Source organism: Diabrotica virgifera, chromosome 5, assembly GCF_917563875.1.
Source record: "Diabrotica virgifera virgifera chromosome 5, PGI_DIABVI_V3a".
Classification (NCBI taxonomy): domain Eukaryota; kingdom Metazoa; phylum Arthropoda; class Insecta; order Coleoptera; family Chrysomelidae; genus Diabrotica; species Diabrotica virgifera.
The window spans coordinates 203,705,120-203,731,171 of NC_065447.1; the positions used below are offsets into that span (position 1 = coordinate 203,705,120).

The 26,052-nt window shown below is 34.4% G+C and overlaps 1 protein-coding gene across 1 annotated transcript in view; it reads right to left on the reverse strand.

Moving 5' to 3' along the window:
- Positions 1-16,902, reverse strand: part of LOC126885570 (amyloid-beta-like protein) — an 83,743-nt gene extending 66,841 nt beyond the window's left edge. The window contains exons 1-2 of the mRNA XM_050652159.1: positions 16,735-16,902; positions 10,173-10,320 (exon numbers count right to left, since the gene is read on the reverse strand). Coding sequence (XP_050508116.1) covers positions 10,173-10,320; positions 16,735-16,902 — 316 coding nt within the window. The remainder of the gene's footprint in view (positions 1-10,172; positions 10,321-16,734) is intronic.
- Positions 16,903-26,052: the final 9,150 nt, after the last annotated feature.

The following is a 26,052-nucleotide window of genomic DNA, read 5'->3' on the forward strand; positions in this document are numbered from 1 at the left end:
TTGGAAGGTAAATTATTATTTTCATCTCAAGTTATTTTTAAATATTGGACAATAAAACTAAACTGATCGTGCTTTGAAATATCTTGAGTGCTGAGTGGTATCAAGAATTACTGAATAAAAAGAACTCTTTTTAATTAAATTCATCAATTTGTTTTCAGTTTCTTGAGCCAGCAAATTTATAACTTCGTTTTGTATTTGGGGGCACAAGTAATTTGTTTTTAAGTTATCGTTTTTATCGATTAATTTAGCCAAAACAGAATCATATTTAGCTAGTAAAGTAAAAGAACCACCGACAAAAAATTAAATTTTTGTGATTCACTTTCATCTAAACTACCAACATGTCTACGAAACGCTAAATTGCACCCGAAAAGAGTGAGAGTTACGTCAATTACCCGCTTCATTACTTCCTTCCAAATTCCCTATTTTGATGCTTATTAGGAAAATATGTTTTGGTCTCCAATTTAAAGAAAGTAGAAGTATTAAGCTTGAAGGCTTTAAGGGGCCCCTCCCAACGTCGGGCCCTGCGGGCCTGTCAGCTACGCCACTGGCTCCAGTTCATAAAAATGACGTATTAACGTTATTTTTAATTTTTGGTATTATTTTAAGTATTACAATTAGTTTAAAATATATTTGTCTCGTTGAAATCATAAAAATAGAAGTATAACTTCTACGTGCATACAAAGTACACACACTCTTTTTTTTTTACTTATAATATGAAACTATACAAATTGTGCTAACTAACTTTCCTTTGTTGAAAAATTACATCCTTAATTAGTTTTGACTACTTAGTCCAGTCGTCTGAGATTTGATCTCTCAAAACTAGATGTAGTTGAATTTTGCTGATAGAACTTTTCAAGGACTTTGTACCCTCGGTCAATATGTAATATTTCATTCAGCGTTTAAATTTTTCAAAAATACATATTATTAGTTTTCTCATGGTTAAAAAAAAATGAATAAAAAAATGAATGCATTTAAAAAGCATTGAAACCAAATTTTGCGCCTAAGCTCTTAAGATATAAAAAATATATCTGTACAGAAACGAAAATCTTTGTTATATTGGCAGTGATTTAGGCTTTGTATTGATTTTTATATAAAATCTTGATAACATATGCAGATCACATTCACGTTTTCTGTTTTTGACAGACGAAGTTTTCTACACAAACATCAGCGGAATATGTAAAAGGAAAGGTAATTTATTACGAAACTTAATTTTAAAATAACCTCTGATATCTGCGTCTGACAGAAAAATACACATTAATCGACCCTTTCAAGTGGTGCATATGAATTAGATATGCAATAACAATGCTTTTATCATGGCAATGAAAACTTTACAATACTAGATGGTCCGACAAGTAACCTAGTTTGAAATGAAAACATGTTTCTCGAGAAAATTATTTTATCTTATTCGATTTAGACTCAATATGATTCCAGTGATTTACTTTCTTTATACCGTCAAACAACAAAAATAAAAGTCTTGACTTGATAACGGCACTCTTTGATAATCTATATGACACAGGAAAATTACCATCAGACTGGCTAAAATCAACATTCGTAACATTACCGAAAAAATCCAATTCTTCACAGTGCGATGATTATCGAAATATTAAGCTTGATGTCTCATGTCCTGAAAACTTTTCACAGAATCATCCACACACGAATTTAAAAGAAGTGTGAGTTCCAGATAGGCAAGGCGGAAACGACGGGTTCGTTAGAAAAAATATTCCCATGAGATTTTTTTTCATAATCACATTCGTGAGACATCCCAGAATAAGGTTCAAGAAATCACCTACGTAAAAAGTGGTAAAAATTTTTTTTAACATTTTTTTTAATCTAATTGCAAAAATCAATATTTTTGGCCCTTACAAATTTTTGTTAGGTTTTTTGGACCATTCTGGACAAAAAAAGTCTCTTGTAATTTTTCTCTAAAGTTGATCGTTTTCGAGTTATAAACAATTTAAAATTGAAAAAAACAAAAAATGGCGATTTTCAAGGCTTAATTAATTCGTTAGAAGCTATTATTATGAAAGTCAGAAAGTGACTAAATAGCTGAAAAAAAAGTAGCCAGAGACAGAGAAATACATCTACTATTCGTTGATCTAACTAAGGCATATGATACCGTACCACTTTGTAAATTATGGCAAGTCCTGGAAAAATCCCCTATTAATATAACTTTAATAGAAGCAGTGCAACAATTCTATAACAATATCCAAGCAAACATAAAAATCAACAGCAGACTATCCAATAGCTTCATGGTGAATAAGGGACTACGACAGGGATGCAGCTTATCGCCAACACTGTTTAAAATCTATATAAATGAGGTCTTGCATAAGTGGCGCAAATCGTGTTCTGGAATGGGGATACGACGACTCAACATTATACACAATGCATTTTGCTGACGATCAGGTGGTGATTGCCCAGGATAAAGATGATCTAATATTTATGACAAACCGGCTGTTTCGAGAATACAAAAAATGGGGCCTATACGTTAATATGAAGAAAACCAAATATATGTGTATAGGAGGACAGAAAAGTGAGTTACATCTAGAGGATGATATGGTTATCGAGCCAAGCTCTGATTATGTATACCTTGGAACGAGAATCCAACAAAGTGGAAGGACAGAATTCGAAATAAAGGAAAGAATTATGAAAGGAAAGAAGGTAATAGGAGCTTTGAACTCGCTACTTTGGTCAAAAACCATATCAAAAGAAAAGAAAACACAGCTTTATAATAGCATCTTTAAAAGCGTGGTACTGTATGGATGTGAAACCTGGCAACTGAATAAGCGAACAGAACAGAAGTTGCTTGCACTGGAAATGGACTTCTGGCGAAGATCGGCCTGCATCTCCAGAGTCTCACATATAACGAATGAACGGGTACGAGATGTTATGAATAGAAAAACAAACATAATTGAAGAAGTCCAACAAAAACAACTTTGTTGGTATGGCCATGTACAAAGAATGGAGGAACATCGACTCCCAAAGCTAATAATGGAATGGCAACCCCCGGAAAGAAGGAAAAGGGGCAGACCGAAAACAACCTGGGTAAGTGGAATCCAGAAAGCCATGTCTGAGAGAGATCTCCGACCAGGAGATTGGACAGATCGACGCGGCTGGAGAATAGGAACCGGAAGGCGCAGGACGCTATAAACTGGTGTTATGTATATAGAAAGTGACTAAATCAAAGTTAAAAGCCCCCCCTACAAGATCCTGAAGAAACTTTTGTCATTATTTTGTTACTAAGCTGTTATTTTTACGTAATAATAATTAGCCCTGCACGTATTAGGCGGCCGTCTGTGGTGAGTGCGAGAGAGATGCCATTCCGGCAGTCCAATGGGGAATCTTACTCGCACTCACATTTACAGCCGCGTCAATATGATCTTACGGCTTGTTGTTAATAATTAAAAATAACGGCTTAGTAAAAAATTAATGACACAAATTTCTTCAGGACCATGTAGGGGGGGGGGGCTTTAAACTTTGATTTAGTCATTTTCTGACTTTCATAATAATAATTTTTAACCGAGTTATTAAGTCTTAAAAATGGCCATTTTCGCGTTTTTCAAATTTTAAATTGCTTATAACGCGAAAACCATCAACTTTAGAGAAAAATTACAAGAGATCTTTTTTATCCAGAATGGTCCAAAAAACCTATCAAAAATTTGTACTGGCCAAAAATATAGATTTTTGCAATTTGATTAAAAAAATTGTTAAAAAAAATTTGGACCACTTTTCGCGTGGGCGACTTCTTGAACCTTATTCTGGGATGTCTCACGAATGTAATTATACAAAAAAATCTCATGGGAATATTTTTTCCAACGAACCCGCCGTTTTCGCCTTATCTAAGATGAGTGATACTTAGTTCGGATTTTGAAACGGATTGGGAGCACGAGAAGCTCTTTTGGCCTTAAATGTGTTAAAACAGCAATATAAAGACATGGTTGTAGATGTGTATGCATGTTCTATTGATTATCGAAAAGCATTTGACTGCGTTAACCATCAAAAGATGATCGAAATTCTAAGAACAACTGGAATTGACGAGCAAGACCTGCGAATTATCTCAGAACTGAATTGGCACCAAACATCAACAATTGAAATAGATCACAAAACCTCCGAAGATATACAAATCCGACGAGGAGTGCGACCGGGTTACGTCTTATCACCGCTATTATTTAATCTGCATTCGGAGTCTATATTCAGAGAAGCACTAGACGAGGTCCAAAGTGGAATCAAGATTAACGGAACCAGCATAGATAACATCAGGTACGCATATGATACTAGTGTAGGAAACAGAGGTTGAACCTTGCAAAATGGACACAAGTCCGGTTTTATTTTTTTTTCTGGCATATCAAGGGGTGCTTATTATACGACTAACTTTTTCTGAAAAAATTTCGCCCCGGAACCCCCCTTTTCACCCCTTTAAAGGGGGTAATTTATGGTTTTTGCAGAACGTAGCCCTTCCTATACCTTTTACAAAAAATTTCTTTTATAGAAATATGAAGAGGACTATATTTTCTACGATTTATTTCCGACAGCATCTCTCTATTATCCACCGTTTAGCAAGGGTGGCGCCCCAAAGTTGACAAGTTTTTAAAAAAGATGTTTTTAAAAAATATATATTTTTCCCTAACTGTAACGTAAATTAAAAAGAAATGCTGCGGAGATTATTCACAAATAGATGATTGATTTTATGGTATAGGTTTCACTTAAGGGTAATTGCGCTTTTTTTAATTACAGGGTGTTACATTTTAAAAAATCCCTTTTTATACCATCTGAACCATTTATGCTAGAGTAAAATGACTTTCAGCGATTACCCATGTATTGGTGTTATTTACAAATTTGTATAATGCACCCCCATTTTTTCCCCGGAACCACCCAAAAAAAAGAAGAATTAATAAATAAAGTGATTTTCCTGGAATCCTTCACACACAATGCCCTTCATTAAAATGCTTCATATATCATTTTGTGCAAGTTATTATTACCCATGCATGGACACTAAAAGCGATTTCCTAGTGCAACCCCTGTAGCCAAAAACAATAAATAAAATGGGGGGTTGAAATTTTTTTTTTGTTTTTTGCTTTTTGATCCATATGGTCATATGCTTCATCAATAGTGCTTTTCAAAAATATATATGGTTATTGCAACATCCTTGCGCAAACCACCCCTATCCTTGAAAATATACTGCAGAAACTACCCCTATACCTTATCCAGCATGTTTTTACGATTTTCTCATTACCTATTCATTTTTTTTTAAACAAAACTTATACAATGTTAAATACCACTATTTACTCTAAAAATTAGGTCCTATTCATTTTTTTCGTTTAAGCAACCGTTACGGCACAGTGGCGCCGTAAACCTCATATATGCTTTGACGGGCTCCAGTTTTTGTTTATTTTTTCGTCATCTGTTTGTTTTATTGATAAAGTACTTATGTAAAATAAAAGAACACAGTGTAACCTACAAATCATGACCTATGCACATTTTACATTCTTTGCTCCCCAAAGCTACAGTGGTGGCCCAAAATAAATTTTTTCATATTTTCGCCACCTACACGCATTTTATTGCGTTAATGCTACCTTAATAGCACAATATTCACCCCTAAGTGGTCGCTAAGCAGTGGCGGATCCAGGGAGGGGTGATGGGGGCGATCACCCCCACCCCTCTCAAACCAAGTGATATTATATTTGAAGATTATAAAAATATTCATTTATTTTTATAGAAATACCTATATTAATATTATTTTTATAAGAATGACTTTTTATGCTTTAGCGACAGTGGCGGATCCAGCATCGTTAAGAGGGGGGTGCCAATTGGTTAAATTTCTATAAAAATAAATGAATATTTTTATAATCTTTGAATATAATATCACTTGGTTTGAGAGGGGGGAGGTGATCACCCCATCACCCCTCCCTGGATCCGCCACTGCGTAGCGACCACCTAAGGGTAAATATTGTGCTGTTAAGGTAGCATTAATGCAATAAAATGCATGTAGGTGGCGAAAATATGCAAAAATTTATTTTGGGCCACCACTGTGGCTTTGGGGAGCAAAGAATGTAAAATGTGCAAAAGTCATAATTTGTAGGTTACACTGTGTTGTTTTATTTTGCATAAGTACTTTATCAATAAAACGAACAGATGAAAAAAAAAACAAAACCTGGAGCCCGCCTAAGCATATATGAGGTTTACGGCGCCACTGTGCCGTAACGGTTGCTTATACGAAAAAATGAATAGGACATAATTTTTAGAGTAAATAGTGGTCTTTAACCTTGTATAAGTTTTGTTTAAAAAGAATACATAGGTAATGAGAAAATCGTAAAAACATGTTCGACAAGGGATAGGGGTAGTTTCTGCAGTATATTTTCAAGGATAGGGGTGGTTTTCGCAGAGATGTTGCAATAACCATATATATTTTTGAAAAGCACTATTGATGAAGCATATGCCCATATGGATCAAAAAGCAAAAAACGAAAAAAATTTTCAACCCCCCATTTTATTTATTTTTTTTTGCTTCAGGGGTTGCACTAGGAAATTGCTTTTGGTGTCCATGCATGGGTAATAATAACGTCCACAAAATGATGTATGAAGCATATTAATAAAGGGCATTGTGTGTGAAGGATTCCAAGAAAATCAGTTTATTTATTAATTCTTCTTTTTTTTGGGGTGGTTCCGGGGAAAAAATGGGGGTGCATTATACAAATTTGTAAATAGCACCAGTACATGGGTAATCGCTGAAAGTCTTTTTACTCTAGCATAAACGGTTCAGATGGTATAAAAAGAGGTTTTTTAAAATGTAACACCCTGTAATTAAAAAAAGGGCAATTACCCTTAAGTAAAACCTATACGAAAAAATCAGTCAATTATTTGTGAATAATTGCCGCAGGATTTATTCTTAATTTCCGTTACAGTTAGGGAAAAATATATATTTTTTTAAAACATCTTTTTTAAAAACTTGTCAATTTTAGGGCGCCACCCCCGCTAAACGGTGGATGATAGAGCGATGGTGTTGGAAATAAATCGTAAAAAATATAGTCCTCTTCATATTTCTATAAAAAAAATTTTTTGTAAAAGTTACAGGAAGGGCTACGTTCCGCAAAAACCACAAATTACCCCCTTTAAAGGGGTGAAAAGGGAGGTTCCGGGGCGAAATTTTTTCAGAAAAAGTTAGTCTTATAATAAGCACCCCTTGATATACCAGAAAAAAAATAAAACCGGACTTGTGTCCATTTTGCAAGGTTCAACCTTTGTTTCCTACACTAATACCGTCCTATTAAAAAGCAATGCACAAGAATACAAAATATAATAAATGCGGTAGTTCGTCATAGCGAAATATTTGGTCTACACTTGAAACGTCTCCAAAACTAGGAAAAACGATTTCATCGTTTTCATCGGGATTTCATATTATTATCATTTTAATTTACTTTCGAGAAACACTTGAGAATTATAAAATGGACAATTTCAGAAGGTAATCGGTGTAGATACTATGGATAAAATGGTAAGAACATACAGCATATAACGCATGACCCGACGCGCGACGGTGGCCTATGATTGTTTTTTACAACATGACCGACATTAGTGCCTTGAATGCGTATATGGTGTAGTTTTTTGGAAAAGGAATTGTTTGGTTATAAAGACGAAATTAAAATCACAAGCTTCAACGAGTCCTGCAACATCACTTCTATTGGAGCCATCAAGAAAAACAATCATGTGTAATATTGGAATCTATAGGAATAAAAGGCAGGTTTCGAGCATCTACACTTGAGAGCAAAATAATCGACTCACTTGCTGAATAATTGTACACGTGGAATTTCCTTAACCTGTTGTCCGATTTGAGTGATTTTTTTAGTATGTTATAGCCCTCTTATTTAAGAAAATCGATGTAATATTAGTGTTGCTATACAGGTAAAGGTCATTTTATACCGGGTGTAACAATCATACTGTGTTTTTTCCTAAAGTTCGGAACACCCTGTGGAGTATTCTAGTATATAAAAAATATTTAAATTAAAATTCAATTGTAGGCTTAGGCTTTATTAACATTTTCTTTTTTGACTCATTTGCTTATGTTGGATAATAAAAAAGTTAGGTACGTTTAAGAAAAAACACCCTATGATTGTTACAACCGGTATAAAATGACCTTTACCTGTCTAGCAATAATAATATTACATCGATTTTCTTAAATAATAAGGCTGTAACACACTAAAAAAACCAATCGAATCGGACAACAGGTTTAGGAAATTTGAGACTTCCAACGTGTACAATTCAGCAAGTGAGTCGATTATTTTGCTCTCAGGTGTAGTTTATTAAATCTGGCCAAAGTATACTTTCGCTAACTTAGCATCATCAGGGGCATTACGTCAAATTAGGAAGATATCCCAGCAAAGTGCAACATTGGCAAGAAATTTTAGAAATTTTTTGAAAGAATTTAATATTCACCATTGGCGCCCAAACGGGTATTATGACCGATAATATTACCCGTACGCACGCCAATGGTGAATATACAATTTTTAAGTGTATGTTAAAAAATGTGCAATAACTACGTCTTAAAACCCACCAAATTTGGTTTGCATATCTTAACTGGTTTTAAAGCAATAAATAAATCGTCAGTTTGTAAAAAAAATTGAACATCCCCTATCTCGGAAACGAAGCGTTTGCGGACATATGATTATAAAGCAAATAGTCATTATTTTCTCATGTAAAATTACTTTTTAAAGTTTGTCGCACTTATTTAGAAAACACCCTGTACTGATGACGAACATGGCCAGTTGTTAAAGTACCTAACTTTTTTATTATCCAACATAAGCGAAGACGAAGTTTATGAAAATTAGTAAAAACAACCATAATATTAACGAAATCTTGATAGTAGAGGGCCAGCAGATCGAAAGAGTAAAAAAGTACACTTACCTAGGAACACTTATAACAGAAAATAATGACTACACTACAGAAATAAAAGTCAGAATCGAAAAAGCACGTTCTAATTTTATAAAAATGAAAAAGGTCCTATGTAGCAAAGATTTAACATTAGCTCTTAAAGTACGCCTAACAAAATGTTACCTCTACAGTGTACTATATTATGGAGTGGAATCATGGACGTTAAATGTAGAGACAATAAGACGACTTAACGCCTTTGAAATGTGGACCTATAGAAGAATTATGAGGGTTTCCTGGGTAGATAGAGTTACGAATAATGAAATACTGAGAAGAATAGGTAAAGAGAAGAAAGTTGAACTTACAATTAAAGAAAGAAAGCTACAGTATCTCGGACATGTGATGCGGGGCGAGAAGTATGGCATCCTACGACTCATAATGCAAGGAAAGATAGATGGCAAACGAAGCATCGGAAGAAGACGAATTTCATGGCTGAAGAACCTGAGAGAATGGTTTGGATGTAGCTCAAAACAACTATTTAGAGCTACTGCCTCAAAAATTAAAATAGCTATGATGATTGCCAACCTCCGTAGCGGAGATGGCACCTGAAGAAGAAGAACATAAGCGAATGAATCGAAAGACAAAATGTTTTAGAAAACCTGAGGCTATAGTTGGGTTTTAATTTCAGTATTTTATAAATGATAGAATAATCCACAGGGTGACGCGAACTTTGAGAAAAAAGCACAGTTTGATTCGTACACCCGGTATAGAATAACAGTTTGACTGTAAAGCAATAATATTATTACAGCGATATTGTCAATGAATAAGGCTATAACGTGATAAAAAATCGCTTAAATTGGACAACAGGTTTAGGAAATTTGAAACATCAAAATGACCAAATTTTTAGTGGATCGATTATTTTGCACCGCAGTGTATTTCAGGTCACAGTGTGAAAAGATTTACGAGGTCAGATGAGCTCTTTGAAATCTACAATGTACATACATCACTCAGATAACTTCAATAGTTAGAGTCTGTTTTCTTTGGAACCACATATAATAATACTGCTTATAAAATATCACGTATCAAGTTTTTGGTGAATTTTGTTATTTAACATGCGTTAATTTAGTTCAGAAGCTATTACCAAACCTATCAATAATTCAACATTTCATAGAAGTGTTGATTATATAATTGACTTATTTTTTTTATTTTCAAACATTATGGTTAAATAATACGCCCTTAAAACAAACTGTTCCAGTTTAAAATCATTGTTTATAACGGGCATTAAGCAAACAATCTAAAAACCCGGCAACAACTCACCTAAACATCTGAATGGTTTCACCCATCTCGCTGTTTTACATTTTCCCCTCGTTTGAGCTCCCGTTGACGATCCAGCTCGACACCAAGCTCCGATCTTCAAGTAATGGCTGCTTTCTACGATGTTTGTTATGTCTCTCTTAGGATATACCTGCAAAGACAGAAAATTCGTTAAATGGCGAAGAAAAATATAGGTACATGCTAACTTTTTCATTTTTATGTAAATATATTCTTATGCATGAAAATCTCGAATGCGACAAAATTTTGTTTCCTTTTCAGTTACATTAAGAATTAGGATTTTACTAGAACAGGGAATATACATTGAATAACTTATTACAATGTTTTAATATTCATTGACCGGCAGAATTATTATTTTGAACTGTGAGTTCTATTGTTATTTTATAAATAATTTTTTCTACTCTCATACTTTAATATAACAATTACAATTTCAATACCTGTATCATAATGACCTTCCTTATGATACAGATTTTGAACCAATAGGATTGCGAGATGACGTTCTGTGTCGAAGGTGGCACATACGCAACGAACAATGTCAAGTCAAATACATACGCTTTGACAGTTCACAATATTTAAACAAACTGACAAACTGCAAGATTAAAGGTACCTGCATATTATCATGCACGTAGCGTTTTCAGCACGTAGGGTTTAGTTTCCGAAAAATATAATTTAATGGTTTTAAATATGAACAATTCACACTGTCTGAAACGTATCGTATCAGACACCTTACGTTTTCGTTCAGTAAAAGTCGCTGCATATTATCATGTACGTAGTGTTTCCAGCACGTAGCGTAGTCTCCGAAAAATCTGATTTTACTGAAAGGTGTCTGATACGATACGTTCCAGACGGTGTGAATTTTTCATATTTAAAACCAGTTTAATCATATTTTTCGGAAACTACACGCTACGTGCTGGAAACGCTACGTGCATGATAATATGCAGCGACCTTAAATATTTTTTAAGAAAATGTCTGAAGATGATAGGTATATTGAAAATTTAACTCCATGAAAGTTACCGACGGAAAAATCGCAATAAAACATAGGGAAAGGTATTTTCGCTATTTTTGGAGTGGGGAATTGACAGTAGAGTAAACAGCTTTCCGAAAATTCAAATCACTTACTATCTACCTTATGGACCCATTACTCAATATTAGAATCGATATTGACCATGGGACATAACGTGGATATACCTAAGAAAATATTGTAAATTACAATTCCAACACGTTCTCCACGAATGAGATCAAGCCGTTTACCGCAGAAGCATCGGATCAAAAATATTTACTAACAAAGGTGGCTTACAATATTTTTGAAATTATAGTTTAGTCGGGATAGCATTTGACCTTGCACGGCGAGCTGCCTGAAATTTTATTATTCTAACCATTAGGGGGATCACAAGTAGTGTAAATTTAAAATCGCGACTAAATTCCGCCGTTGCGTTAGACGCCATCTTGATTTTAGAGGAGAACCGGTGTTGCTTAATATCTTCGCCACTTCCTGCAATTTCTTTTTCACAATTTTTTTCGTCCGGTCGATATTTTCCGAGTTAAGGGGCAAAATTTTTGATACGGGGATACTCCAATTATTGAATTGAATCTCGTGTATTATTAACTTTCCAACATAATAATTGTACATAAACCAAATGTAGAGAATTGTATAATTGTTTTTATAATACACTCACCGGCACAAAATTCCGTTACCCAAAATTTTTGATTAAGTTTGACAATCTATAACTTTAGTATTTGTACTCCGATTTTCAAGATTCTTGCATCAGTTTGCAGGTACAGATGGTTCCAAAAAAAAACTGATACGACTCTTAAAGCGTATTTTGTAGAAAATTGAGCAGTGTATTTTGAAGAATAAATACTTATTATTTACATGCTGTCACTGTCACTGCCAAATCTTAAAATTTGTCACATAACTTTTCGTGTTCAACCTCAAAAAATGGCTGTTTGTTTGTTTGTTTTATTATTTGTCTGTCATAATAAATATAAATAATGTCAGACCAGTCATACACTGCTCACAATGATCAAATCTTACTAAGAGTCGTATCAGTTTTTTTAGGAACCAGCTGTACATATATTGATGTCGTTTGTTATTATTCTAGTGCAGTCACTGAAGGTGACTGCATTTGTGATTTCGTTGAACCTCCATCGATTTGCATGAAAATTGGTGAGTGGTTAGAGGATATCTCAAGGAACAAAGGTGACATGGTGCCAACTTGCGCTTTTACCCTGGGGGTGGATTGCACCCCTCCTCGGGGGTGAAAATTATGTTATTAAAAATAACCCCACAATTCGATACAGGGACAAATTATAAGCAAAATTTGTTATATAAATTTATTAAAATAAATCAAAACTTTTTGAGTTATTAAAGATCAAAGATTTTAATTTTTCGTGAGAAAAATGTATGTTTTTAACCGATTTTTCATAAATAACTCAAAAACTGTAAGTTTTTGCAAAAAAGTTATTATTATCAAAACTGAGGCCAATAAAAAATCAAGTAGACTCCTTACTAGAAAAACCTTTCAATGTTAACTAAAAGTGAGTTATAGGTAATTGAATGTATATTTCTTTCGTCGAGTACAAAAATCTAAGTATTCAAGCTTAAATACCGGGAAAATGGTGCATTTTATAACATAAACTTATTAAACATTTGTCAAAGTTCATAGAAATATCCAAATAAGCCCTCGATCAAGTTGATAACATTAAAATTTATGCACCAAAAATGTTTCAAAATTAAAAAAAAAAATTGGAAAAATTTGGAAAAATTTTAAAAATTTTTCCAAAAAATGTTATTGTTTTTTTTTTTGTAAATAACTCTGTTAATTTTCAAGATATAAGGTTCACCTAAAAACTAGTTAAAAGTTGATTCCAAGAGCTATTAAAATACGTCAAAATTAGTATTTTAAACCTCTTACTTTTTTAAAAATAAAAGGTTAAATTGCTCCGGTTACATCGTTCTCGCAGCAAAATTGACATATTAAACGTTTCTATCTCGGTTATTTTTTACTCTACGGAAATAGTAAAATGGATAAACTATTTGGAACAGAAAAAAATAAAATTTGGTTATATATGATTTTTTACGTATATTGAGTATTTTTGGAGTTATTATCAAAAGAAAATGAAAAGTACGATAATTTTAATAATTCTGATTTTTTTAAATTATATCTTTTTTTTTTCAAAAATATGCAATCTAAACCGGTCAAGATTGTTGAAATCATTAACTATGTCAACCTAAAAAAATTCTTGTGAGGATTACTACAAATTTTAATTTTTGTGGAAATGGCGTATGTTTTATTTTTCACTTTTTCCTAAAATCGAAAGGGTTCTCTAATTTTCATCATAACTTGCTTAATTTTGATGCTATTAACTTCTACTGGAGCTCATTTGATAGGTATTCTGTGCTTTGACAAGTGCTTAACAAGTATATTATATAAAATGAATCGTTTCCCGTTATGTAAGCTTGAATACTTAGATTTGAGTACTAGTCGAAAAAAATATACATTCAATTACCCATAACTCACTTTGAAATAACATTAGTTTAGTTCTGTAAGTGGGGAGTGTAATAAAGTTTTTATTATCTTTAATTTTGGTAATAATAGCTTTTTTACAAAAGGTTATAGTTTTTGAGTAATACGTGAAAAACAGCTTTAAAACATGCTTTTTCTTAAAGAAAAAATAAAATCTTTGATATTTAATAACTCAAAAAGTATTGATTTATGTTAATAACTTTATACAGGGTGTCCCAAAAGTAGTGGAACGGTCGAATATTTCGCGAACTAAACATCGGATCGAAAAACTGAAAAATATGTGTTCAATCATTTTCAAAAATCTATCCAATGACATTAAACACCAACCCCAACTACACCCCCTGGAGGTGGGGTGGAGGGTAACTTTAAAATCTCAAATGGAAACCCCTAGTTTTTCTTGCAGATTTGGATTCGTTACGTAAAAGTAAGCAACTTTTATTCAAGACATTTTTTCGAACTGTGGATAGATGGCGCTATAATTGAGAAAAACGATTTATCCTGATACCATAGGTAAATTATAGAAACGGTCTAATATCTCGAGAAATACACTTCCAAATGAGAAACCTAAAAAAAGGTTTTTAATACTTTTCGGAAACCTATCGAATAACACCTAAAGCATGATCTTCCAACTTACCCCCTGGAGGTGGGGTGGGGGTAACTTTAAATTCTTAAATAGCAACCCCCACTTTTTATTACAGATTCGGATTCGTCATGAAAAATTAAGCAACATTTCTTCGAAACATTTTTTAGAATTGTTGATAGATGGCGCTTTAATTGTAAAAATACGATTTATTAGCGCCATCTATCAGCAATTTTAAAAAATGTTTCGAATAAATGTTGCTTAATTTTTCATGACGAATTCGAATCTGCAATAAAAAGTGGGGGTTGCTATTTAAGATTTTAAATTTACCCCCCCCCCCCGTCTCCAGGGGGTGGGATGGCGGGTCATTTTTGGTGTTTATCGATAGGTTTTCGAAAAATATTAAAAACCTGTTTTTTGGTTTCTCATTTGAACTGTATTTCTCGAGAAATTAGACCGTTTCTATAATTTACCTATGGTATCAGGATAAATCGTTTTTTCCAATTATAGCGCCATCTAACCACAGTTCAAAAAAATGTCGTGAATAAAAGTTGCTTACTTTTACGTAACGAATCCAAATCTGCAAGAAAAACTAGGGGTTTCCATTTGAGATTTTAAAGTTACCCCCCACCCCACCTCCAGGGGGTGTAGTGGGGGTTGGTGTTTGGTGTCATTGGATAGATTTTTGAAAATGATTGAACACGTATTTTTCCGTTTTTCGATCCGATGTTTAGTTCGCGAAATATTCTACCGTTCCACTACTTTTGGGACACCCTATATAATAAATTTTGCTTAGAAGTTGCATCTCTATCGATTTCTGGTATTATTTTTAATAAAAAAAAATTTCACCCCCGAGAAGGGCTGGCATCCACCCCCAGGGTAAAAGCGCAAGTTGGCATCATGTCACCTTTGTTCCCTGAAGCATCTTCTAACTGCTCACCAACTTTCATGAAGATGGATGAAGGTTCAACGAAATCGGAGGTGAAAACCTTCAGCGACTCCACTATTCCGGTAATAATTTTTTTTTGCTTAGATGGCATTATACGGGGGTGAATCAAAGCGTTGTTTTTTCTCCTAACTTTAAAAAATTCTGTGAAAAAATTGGAGGGCTGATTTTGTTTCATACTCCTTTTGTATTATCCTGGAGGTATCACTAAGGTTTTGTTTTTTGAATTATCCGAATATCTCTTTTCTTGTAAGAGCTGTAAATAAAAACACTGCTTTGAAGGTTTATTTAATTAGAAATATCAAACGCACTAAAATTAACAAAACAAAACAAAATTAACAACAAAACAAAACAATTCAATAGCGGGTATGTCCACCTCTTGCAGCAACGACTGCTCGCAATCTGGGGAATAGCCTGATATTCCTCTACCAGGGCCATAACTGTACCAAATTTTCTGGAGGGCTAGGATGACGAATAGCTTTTTCACTACTAGACTACGCTAGATTCACGTAATAACTGATGATCATCGGTCATCCGATCGAAAACTAGTTCTGTTCGGTGATGTAGCCCTTTTTAGGGATTCTAACAAATATACCTTTTATAAAGGATTTTATGGTTTATGTTGAATAGGGTCGGTGATCAGATACAACCGTGGCGAACTTTGTTTCTTCATTCCGGTAGAGATTTGAGATTATGTAGTTGTATGTTATATCCATACGGCTATAACTGGCTATCGAAGGTCCGCCAGTTGTCAATGAAACATAAATAAGCATTGTAGCACCGGTAATAGTAGTTTTAAACCAAGATTTTAACTGCTGCATCACATCACTTTACAAGTCTTCACGAGTCTTTGCCGCGTTTACTATTGCCTTCCATACTTGTCGGTTCTCTGCCACTATTTCCCATTGTCTCACTCCCACTTTCTCCAAATCCTCTCCGACTGCATCTTTCCATCTTTTCCTAAACGGTCCTACAGACCTTCATCTGGTACATATTTCCCAAAACACACTGTTTATAAGGCTATTGTCGTTGTTGCAAATCACGTATCATGTCCATCTTAGTCTGTTGGCCTTTATATCTCTCACTAAATTTCTCTTTCCGAACAGCTCGTTGTTGTGTCTGCATCCCCACTTGTTTGTCACGCTATCTCTGCAAGGGCCATATATCACTCGAAGGATTTTACGTTGCCACACCAGCAAATTTTTCTTCTCTTTTTCATTCCTTCAAAGAAGATCTGTTTTCCACCATTATTCGTGTGTTAACTTCTCGTTTTACTTTTATTTATTGTCATTGGTGATTGTTGCTCCTGTATATTTAAATTCTTTAACCGCTTCTAAGTTATTATCGGTTCTAGTATATTTTGTCTTATCGTCGTCGTTCTTGTTTTGAAACATTAATGTATTTTATTTGTCTTCACTTACTTTTAGACCGATATTTAATGCTCGAGAAAATATGTTTAACTTCTAATGTTGTGCATTGTGCTACTGCATTTACGTCATCGGCAAAGACGAGTGTAGGATCTTTGCTCGCTATCTCTGGTTTGATTTTTGGATCAAATTTTCGCATGACACATTCTAAGGCCAGTTTAAATAACAATGCGAACAACGGATTTACCTGTCTCAGTCCAAAATTTACGCAGAAAGCATTTGGTGTTTTCCCCATATTCTAACTGGGTCTAGGACGTTTCATCGCCGCCGTTTCGATGCCGCCAGTTCGATGCCGATGCCGGCCGATTCATCGCCAGTCAATTAATCGCTATCGCTATCTGATATATTTCCGAATTTTCGACAGTTACAATTATTAGTTATTTTTAGTATTAATTAGGAATTCTAGGAAATGCGAGATATGACGGCGATGAACCGGCGGCATCGAAACGTCCCATTCCGTTCTAACTTGTGCAAAGGGGTTACTTACATACATTTTCGTTACCGCAGCTAGTTTCTTAGGGATGCCCAGCTCAACCATTGCATTCCATAGTTTTAGATGATCAATTGAATCATAATTTTACCTTAGGAATTATTAATTGAAGTAAAAGTTGGAAAATCATTGAATCTATACTTATTTCAAATGCCTACTTTTCATATAAGATTTATGTAACATAATATAATATACAATATCCACGTTCCATTTTCTTTTATAAAATCAAGGCGCCACTCTATACCTATATATTGGCGGAGACCAAATCCAGAATGCACAGGCAGAATTTAAAGCATCCGTTCAATACATTCTTTATCTAACGGAAATCATCTTACACGAAATTTTCAAGTGCTGTATTGAATCTGCAGATTGCATCTTAACTCACATTTTTCAAAAATGAATATTTGAATAAAATATTCAAAGAAGATTTACTGCAGATGCAATTTTTGAGTACGACTGGAAACACGTCACGGATAAAACATCTCAATAAAATTGGGTTGAACTATTCTCTCTTTTGAACACGATATATACCGTCAGTTATTTCTGTTTTGGAGGTGTTAAACCAAGATGTCGAGGTTTGATAGAAAATTCAAAGATATTATATCTCCACAGACCGATAAACGTCTGACGTGCAGTAACCTTTGAAAAAGTACGGAAATATTTATTTTTATTACGTGGCATGGGTATTTGGTATGTTAAAAGATTATGTACATATTGTTAGTTTTGTACGCATTGTCGTAGAAAACAACTTCTTTGTGTGCCGTGATTGTTTTTAAGTATTGGCTATCGTCGTATTAACAAGCTGATGAAATGTTTCCATTGTCTAACGTTATGCAGACAGAATTTTCTTCAGGCCCAGCGTTTTCCTTCGACTTTATGGAGTAAGCGATATTTAAGTCCTTTCAATATATGAAGTATTGGAGCTTTCTCTTTTGATGATGTTGATTAATTCTCGTTCTTTGTGCATGGTCTCCAGCGCACGTTTGTTAGATATGTGTGCTGTCCACGGGATTCTGAGTATACCACGGTAACACCACAACTCAAACCTTTTTAATTTACTATATATAATCTTTAGACTTTCTACCCTCTTGGGTGTAGGTATTAACGTGTGCTCTGTTAACAGTGCACAAATATCTTCCATTGCTTCCTGTCCTGTGCCATAGCCTTTGCTTCATTACATGATATTCCTTTTTTGTCAAGAATCCTTGCCATCACTTCGTTCCATCTCTCTCTCGGTCTTCCTCTACTTCTTTTCCCCTGCACCTTCGTTTCCCATATCTTTTTAACTGGTACTTCTTTCTGTAGTCGTTGTAAGTGCCCCCACCAACTTAATTGTCTTTTTTCAACATACTCCATCATTGTCTCGATTTTCAGTTCTTCTCTTCTGTAGTTATTCCTTACCCTATCCCTTCTAGTGACTCCTTGAACTCTGCGTAGATACCTCATTTCTGCTGCCTGTATCTTACTTTTGTGTTGTCTATTTAGTACCCAGGATTCACATCCGTATGTAAGTACTGGTCTGTATATAGCCTTACATACTTTTATTTTCGTACGTTTCAATACTTCTTTATTGTTAATAATTGTTTTTCCTATTGCGTGGTACAGTCTATTCACTTTATCAATTCTTTTATTAATCTCAGCTCCCTGTTTACCTGTTTCTTCAACGGTTACTCCCAAGTGGCCAAGTACTCAAATGTTTGTACCTGTCTAATCTCTGTATCATCTATCTGAACATGTACATCCTCTCTTTCTTTGGCTATTACCATTACCTTCGATTTTTCTTTGTTCATAGTCATACCATACTTTTTTAAAACTGTGTTCCATGTTTCTACGCTTTTTTGTAACTCGTCTTCAGTCGCTGCTAAAATTACTACATCGTCGGCAAATGTACAATCTGCTATATCTGTGCTTTTCAGATTTCTATACCCTATGTGTAGTGGTCTGATTTTTGTTTTTGTTTCTTTTATTATTTCGTCCATAAACGTAATAAACAGTAACGGGCTCAAGCTTCCCCCTTGTCTTACACCTTCAGTTGTTTTGAACTGGTCGGATATCATATTTTTACTTATCACACGGTTTTTAGTGTCTCTGTATATTGATTTAGTTACCCGTATAAGTTTCTCTGGTATGTTTCGGTTCTTCAGATTTTTCCATACTTTTGATCTAGGTACTTTATCGAATGCTTTTTCCATATCAAGAAAACTGAGGTACGTCTTTTTCTTCATAGATAATCTTTTATTTATTATATCGTTTAACGTAAAAATGTGATCTTGTGTACATTTACTAGGTCTAAAACCACTTTGCGATTCTTCTAATGTTGGTTCTATTATTTTTCTCAGACTACTCTCTACTATTAACTCATAAACTTTCATCACTGTACTTAACAGAGTTATTCCTCTATAGTTGTTGCAATTCTTGTTGTCACCCTTCTTATATATAGGTACAATCAGACCAATTTCCCAGCCTGTAGGTATTTGTTCGTCTCTCCAAATCATTTAAAATATTTCTAATAACTTTTGTAATCCCATATCACCCATGTTTTTGATCACTTCTGCCGTAATTTTATCATGACCTGGTGCCTTTCCATTTTTTATCTTCCTAATCACGTCAGTTAATTCATCCATTGTAATGTTTGGTATAAAGTCAACTTCTTGCTCGCCCGTTCTTTCCTCACCTTCTCCACTTGTGCTGTGTGGTTCGTATTGTAGTAATTTCTGGAAATACTCTTTCCATCTTCTCATAATGCTCACTTCATCAGTCAGTAGATCTCCATTCTGATCTTTTATTGATGTTACTTCTTTATGTTTATTACCTCTTATTCCTTTTATGACCTTATAAAATAATTTCTGATTGCTTCTGCTATCATGTTCTAATTTGTCTCCAAAATCTTTCCAGGACTTTTGTTTTGCTGCTACTATTATATTTTTAACTCTTTTCCGCTGCTCTTTATATTGTTTATAATTTTCTTCTATTCGGTTACCTAAATATTTTCTCCACATCTCCTTTTTCTTGCGTGTGTGTCTCCTGATTTCCTCTGACCACCATGCTGTTAACTTCTGTTTACTGTTGCTTTTGTGTATTCCACAAACTCTCTCTGCTGTTTTTATAATTGTGTTTTTGAATGTTTACCACATCTGGTCCACTTGTAAGTTTTTCCATTTTTTCCTTCCTAATTCTTCGTTCAAAACATTTACATATTTGTTGGCTAAAGATTTGTGTCTTAATCTGTATGATTTGATTGTGCTAAATTCTTTTGTTATTGCTCTTTGGTTGTAATCCTCTGTTACTTCGTCTCTTATTGTTGCCACGAGTAAATAATGATCACTACCTATCTCTGGACCGCGTTTTACTCTTACATCGGCGATTTTCCTTCTATTTTCTTTTTCTATCAGCACATAGTCTATTAGGGATTTTTCACCTCTGCTAGGTTCTTCCCTTGTATACTTATCAATATCTTTGTGTTCCTAGAAAGTATTGGTGACGATTAAATTGTGTATCTGACAGTATACATAAAAAGTACTGCATTGTATATTTGACAATATACAAAACGTACAATTTTTCGACCACGGTACCACCTGGCACCCTGTGGATTTGTTTTAAGGAACTCTTTTTGGGTAAGTTTGTGAAAAAAAAAATCGGAATAATTTACCTAACGGGGGCGGCGATACAATCTGGACTATTTCTCCAGACGAAAATTGAAACATTAAATAAGCTTATTTCATAAAATTATGGCTTATTCCCAATAACAACTGCTTTCATAAAGTTTTATTTTTCAGTGGTTTGATATTATACTTTTTAAAAATTGTAAATTGGGTTTCCGGCAGTTTATTTTTATACCTTGGTTTAGATGAAGCATGTTAGCATATTTTCTTTCCGCATGAAAACCATTTTGATTCCCAACTTTCGTTTTATATAAAAATATATTTTGAATTTAGTTAAATCATGGATAAAAATGCACGAACATCATACTTCCCTTTATAAAGTAACCAACAAAACACACGGCAAACAAGACTTTTAGGTGCACAATATAAAAAATTGGTGCCATACACGTTCATAAAATTCAACAATTTTAAAACTCCCTCTTGCTCTTTTTGTTTCGAATAATTTTGTGGAATTTTTTCACTTTATCTCATAAATGCTTTTATTCGACGTCCATGGAAAAGCCAGCTAACAAAAGAAAAACATGTGGAAGCTTTAAAACGCTTTTTATGTTTTTCACGTAAATTCAGAGTTAATCGCTTATGACAACGGACACTGCCAAATGGCCAGGTTTTTCGCAGCCTCACTCATTCGAGGTGTCGTGGGATATATAAAATTATTTGGAGTTTAATGGAGAATCTGGGGACCTCATAGAAGGTAAATTTTACATATGAGAAATGTAACTAAAACAAGTCATTATGTTATGTTCTAATAAGTTAAAACCAATATACACTAACCCAAATTAGTGATGAGACGCGAGTTGTGGGTGTGCAGTGGCAAAATTCGAAAAAGTGGGGAAAGCTGCATTCTCTCTGAATTCACAGAGCAGATACATTCATGTCATTTGCGAGTAGAAACAAACGATAAATTCTGTTTTTGCAAAATTAAAAATTGATTAGTTTTATGTTAGGATTTTGAAAATGGCATTTTTTCAGTTCAATTATGCCTTTTTTCGTCTTCAAGTGCCATCTCTGCAACAGAGGTTGGCAATCATCATAGTTATTCGGACTTTGGATACGGCTGCTCTCAAAAGTTTATTTAATGTACATCCGTACTATTCTCTGAGGTTGCTTCTCTTTTCTCCCTATGCTTCTTTTTCCTTGGATCTTGCCCTTCATAATGAGTTGGAGCAGGTTGTATCTCTCTCCATGTATAATATGTCCGAGATATTCCAATTTTGTGGTTTTGATTGTATTTAAGACTTCCATTTATTTATTCATCTTTCTCAGAACCTCTTTGTTTGGGACGTGTTCTGTCCACGATTTTTTCAGAATTCTTCTGTACACCCACAGCTCGGACTATTCTAGTTTCTTAATTGATGCCGCACTTAAGGTCCAAACTTCCATTCCATAAACCAAAGTCGGGAAAACGTAGCACCTAGCCAACCTAACTCTTAGCCATAACTTCAGATCTCTTGTCTTGTGCAGAGCACTTTTCTCATTTTGTTAAACTTTGCTATAGCCTTTTCTATTCTGATTTTGATTTCCTGGAAGTAATCACCTGTGGAGTGGGTCATTGTTCCAAGATCCACATGCATATTGGTTGACTCGTTCGACATTGAATCCGTTTATGAAGAGATTCTCGTTATCTCTTAAGAGTTTTCGATATTCTCATAAATTTTGTCTTCTTGGCATTCATTGTTAGATCGTATTCTTGTCCAAACTCTCCGTCTTGTCCAAGCCGTAAGTATTCTGGACACCAACCTCTGTAGATCCCCAATATTTTTGGCTAAGATGACAGTGTTATCCGCATCTCTAATGTTATTAATGGGAACTCCATTTACCTTTATTTCAGCTGTTTCAACCTCAAGAGCTTTTGTCAAGATCTCTTCCGAGTAGGCATTAAAAAGAATTGCCGACAACACGCATCCCTGTCTCACCCCACGTCTGATTTTAATTTCCTTTGACAGCTGATCGTTAACACGTACTTTTGCTCGTTGCTTATAAACTTGCGTGCATAGAAATCCGCCCACTTAAAAATTTGATCATTTTTGTTGTCTCGTATTTCCTAAACCTGTTGGCCGATTTAAGTGATTTTTTAATATCTTATAGCCTGATTCTTTAACAATTCCACTGTATTAATATTGATGATAAAAATGGAAATTTTCATTGTATATCGGGTGTACGAATTAAACTGTGTTTTTTCTCAAAGTTTGCATCACCCTGTGGAATATTCTAGCATTTATACAATACTGAAATTAAAACCCAACATAGCCTTAACCCAACTGTAACCCAAGTTAGCCTTAACATTCCGATTTGTGATTTATTCGCTTATGTTGGATAATAAAAAAGTTAGGTACTTTAACAACTAGACATGTTCTTCATCAATACAGGGTGTTTCTAAATAAGTGCGACAAACTTTAAGGGGTAATACTGCATGAAAAATAATGACAGTTTGCTTATAAACGTATGTCCGCACATGTTTCTTTTCCGAGATACGGGATGTTAAATTTTTTCTTACAAACTGACGATTTATTTATCGCTGTAAAACCGGTTAAGATATGCAAATGAAATTTGGTGGGTTTTAAGACGTGGTTATTGCACATTTTTTGACATACAATTAAGAATTTTATATTCACCATTGGCGTGTGCATACGTGTATAAAAAATTTAGATACATCCCGTATGCACGCCAATGGTGAATATAAAAATCTTGTGGTTTGTTATTGTTTGTGTTCCTCTTTGCCAAACGCTTGGTGTTTCTATATAATTCTCTTTGGTTATTTGTTGCTGCTGCTTTTTCTATTGCTCAAGCCATTCCCTCTGCCCATTTTCTCTTGTCTCCTCTAGCACTCTTTTTTACATGTTTATTTGCAGCTTCATATTCTTGGGCTATTTTAATTTTGTCGTCACTTCTTTGTGCTCTATTTAATGTGGCTTTGAGGTCCTTTCTTTTTCTAATAAGTTTCCAGGTTTTTTCACTTATCCACTCTTTCCGTTCTTCTTCATGATATCCTAAGATTTCCTGCGCATTTTGATGTACGGCAAGTTTAATCGATTCCCACTTCTCTTCTACACTTATCTGCATGTTGTTTATGGTTTCTGAATTCAGTTTTATTCTATTACTCCATTCATTATGAGTTTCGCTATCTTTCAATTGTTGTATGTTGTATTTCTTGCATCTGTGGAGTTGCTTATTGCTGTTTTTCGCCTTAATTTTTACTTTTAGTTCCCGCAATAGTAGGTGGTAGTCACTCCCTACATCTGCTGATCGTTTTTTCCTTACATCCAGTAGACTGCTTCTCCATTTGTTACTAGTCAGAATGTGGTCTATTTGATGTTCTGTTTTCTTATCAGGTGATACCCAGGCTATCTTGTGACACTTTTTATGTGGAAATATCGTTCCTCCAATTACCATATTGTTTTCTAAACTAAATTTTATGAGTTTTTCTCCATTTTTATTTCTTTCCTCCGGCCCGTGCACTCCCATACTTGCTTCTGCCTCATTATTATACTGACCTACTTTCGCATTCAAATCATCTATAACTATGATGATATCTCCTTTGTTTACCTTCATAACTTCATTTAACTCTTGATAAAACTTTTCTTTATCCTCTTCTTCACTTACTTCTGTAGGTACATAGCATTGCAGATGGTTACCTTCCTTATATAAGCGAGTTGAACTGAGCCACTATTATTCTATCTGACACTGGATACCATTTAATTCGGCCTCTTTTGGCCACCTCGCTTACAAGTATTCCGACTCCATTTTTTCTATGATTGGTTATGTCATTTCCTGAGAATAGTAGTACACTCTTATTTGATGTTGTCTTCTCTCCTTGTCCAGGCCATCGTATTTCAGATAAGCCCAATATATGTAAATTTAACTGTCATTTCTTTTTCTACTTGAGCCAGTCTGGAGCATTGTCCTGACATTCCAGGCTCCAATTCTACAGCGGTTTTTGGGATGGAAGGTTATTATGGTCTTGGTTTGCTTCGTTTCAGTTTCTTTGATTTTGAGATTTAAGGTGAGTGAGTTATCAGCTCTCTGCACCCGAGAGTCCGTTTCGTCGTCTTCTTTTTCTGCTTCTTCTTCCTCTTCTGTTTCTTGCTTTTCTTTATCACTGTTTTCTTTTCGTTGCATTTCGTTCAAGTCTATTTTATGCATGTTAACTTTCTGTTCATTTTCCTTCTCATTTGTTCGTTTGCTTTGCTTAGTCGTCATCTTGGTTCCAGTTTCGTGTCCTGCTGTTAGTTTTTTGCATTGCTATCTTTCTCCTTCATTTCTACTAGCTTTTGCTGCATGTGATCCCATTTTAGTTGTCTCCCATTCACATCCATTTTCTGATAACCCACTTTCACCATATTTTCTTTTTTCTTCTCTTCTCTAGCAACATCTCAGATAAACATAAAATAACGAATATATGAAACGAAAAGAGAACCATCAACGAATAGAAAACTCTATAAAAAACCTCTACAAAAATATCAGATCATTGGTTATATAATATTGGTTATAGTTAGTGTCTATAACATTACCAAAGAAAAGCCCACCAAATGCAGCAATTTTGGAATAATCAGTTTGATGAGCCACACACTTGAGACACTTTTATGAATTATACAAAACCGAGTATTCCTTCTGTGCAAAAGTAGTATGGGTAATTGAGCAATTTGAATTTAAAAATGGTCTAAGAACCAGAGAGGCACTATTTTGTATCTGCGTTCTCTTACAAAAAATGTGTGAGTTCCGAAAGAACATTTATGTTTAAACGTCATTCATCGACTTAGAGAAAGAATTCGTCCGAGTACAAGACGATACACATTTCGATTACCTTTCGATATTACAACCAAGTAGCCTCTATCCAAATTGAAGATAGTCGTAATGAAAACCCACCCATCAAACGTGGAGTTCGACAGGGTTGTGTTTCGTCACCCAGTCTTTTTAACATATACTTTTGAAGAAACCTTTAGGAAGACTTTGAATGACAGACAAGAGGGACTAAATATTGACTAAATATTAAATAATAAGACTAAATACTAAGCGAAGAAGTAATCAACATCATCAGATACGCTGACGATACAACCGTTCTTGCAGAAAATTTACAAGATATCCAGACCCTCGGCAACCTAATGCAATCTTTAATTGCATTATTACCAAAGAAACTTACTAGTCTTCTCAGGATTCGAAAAAAAAATGAATGCATTTAAAACGCATTGGCACGCAATTTTGCGCCTATGCTCTTAATAACAATTTCCGGCCC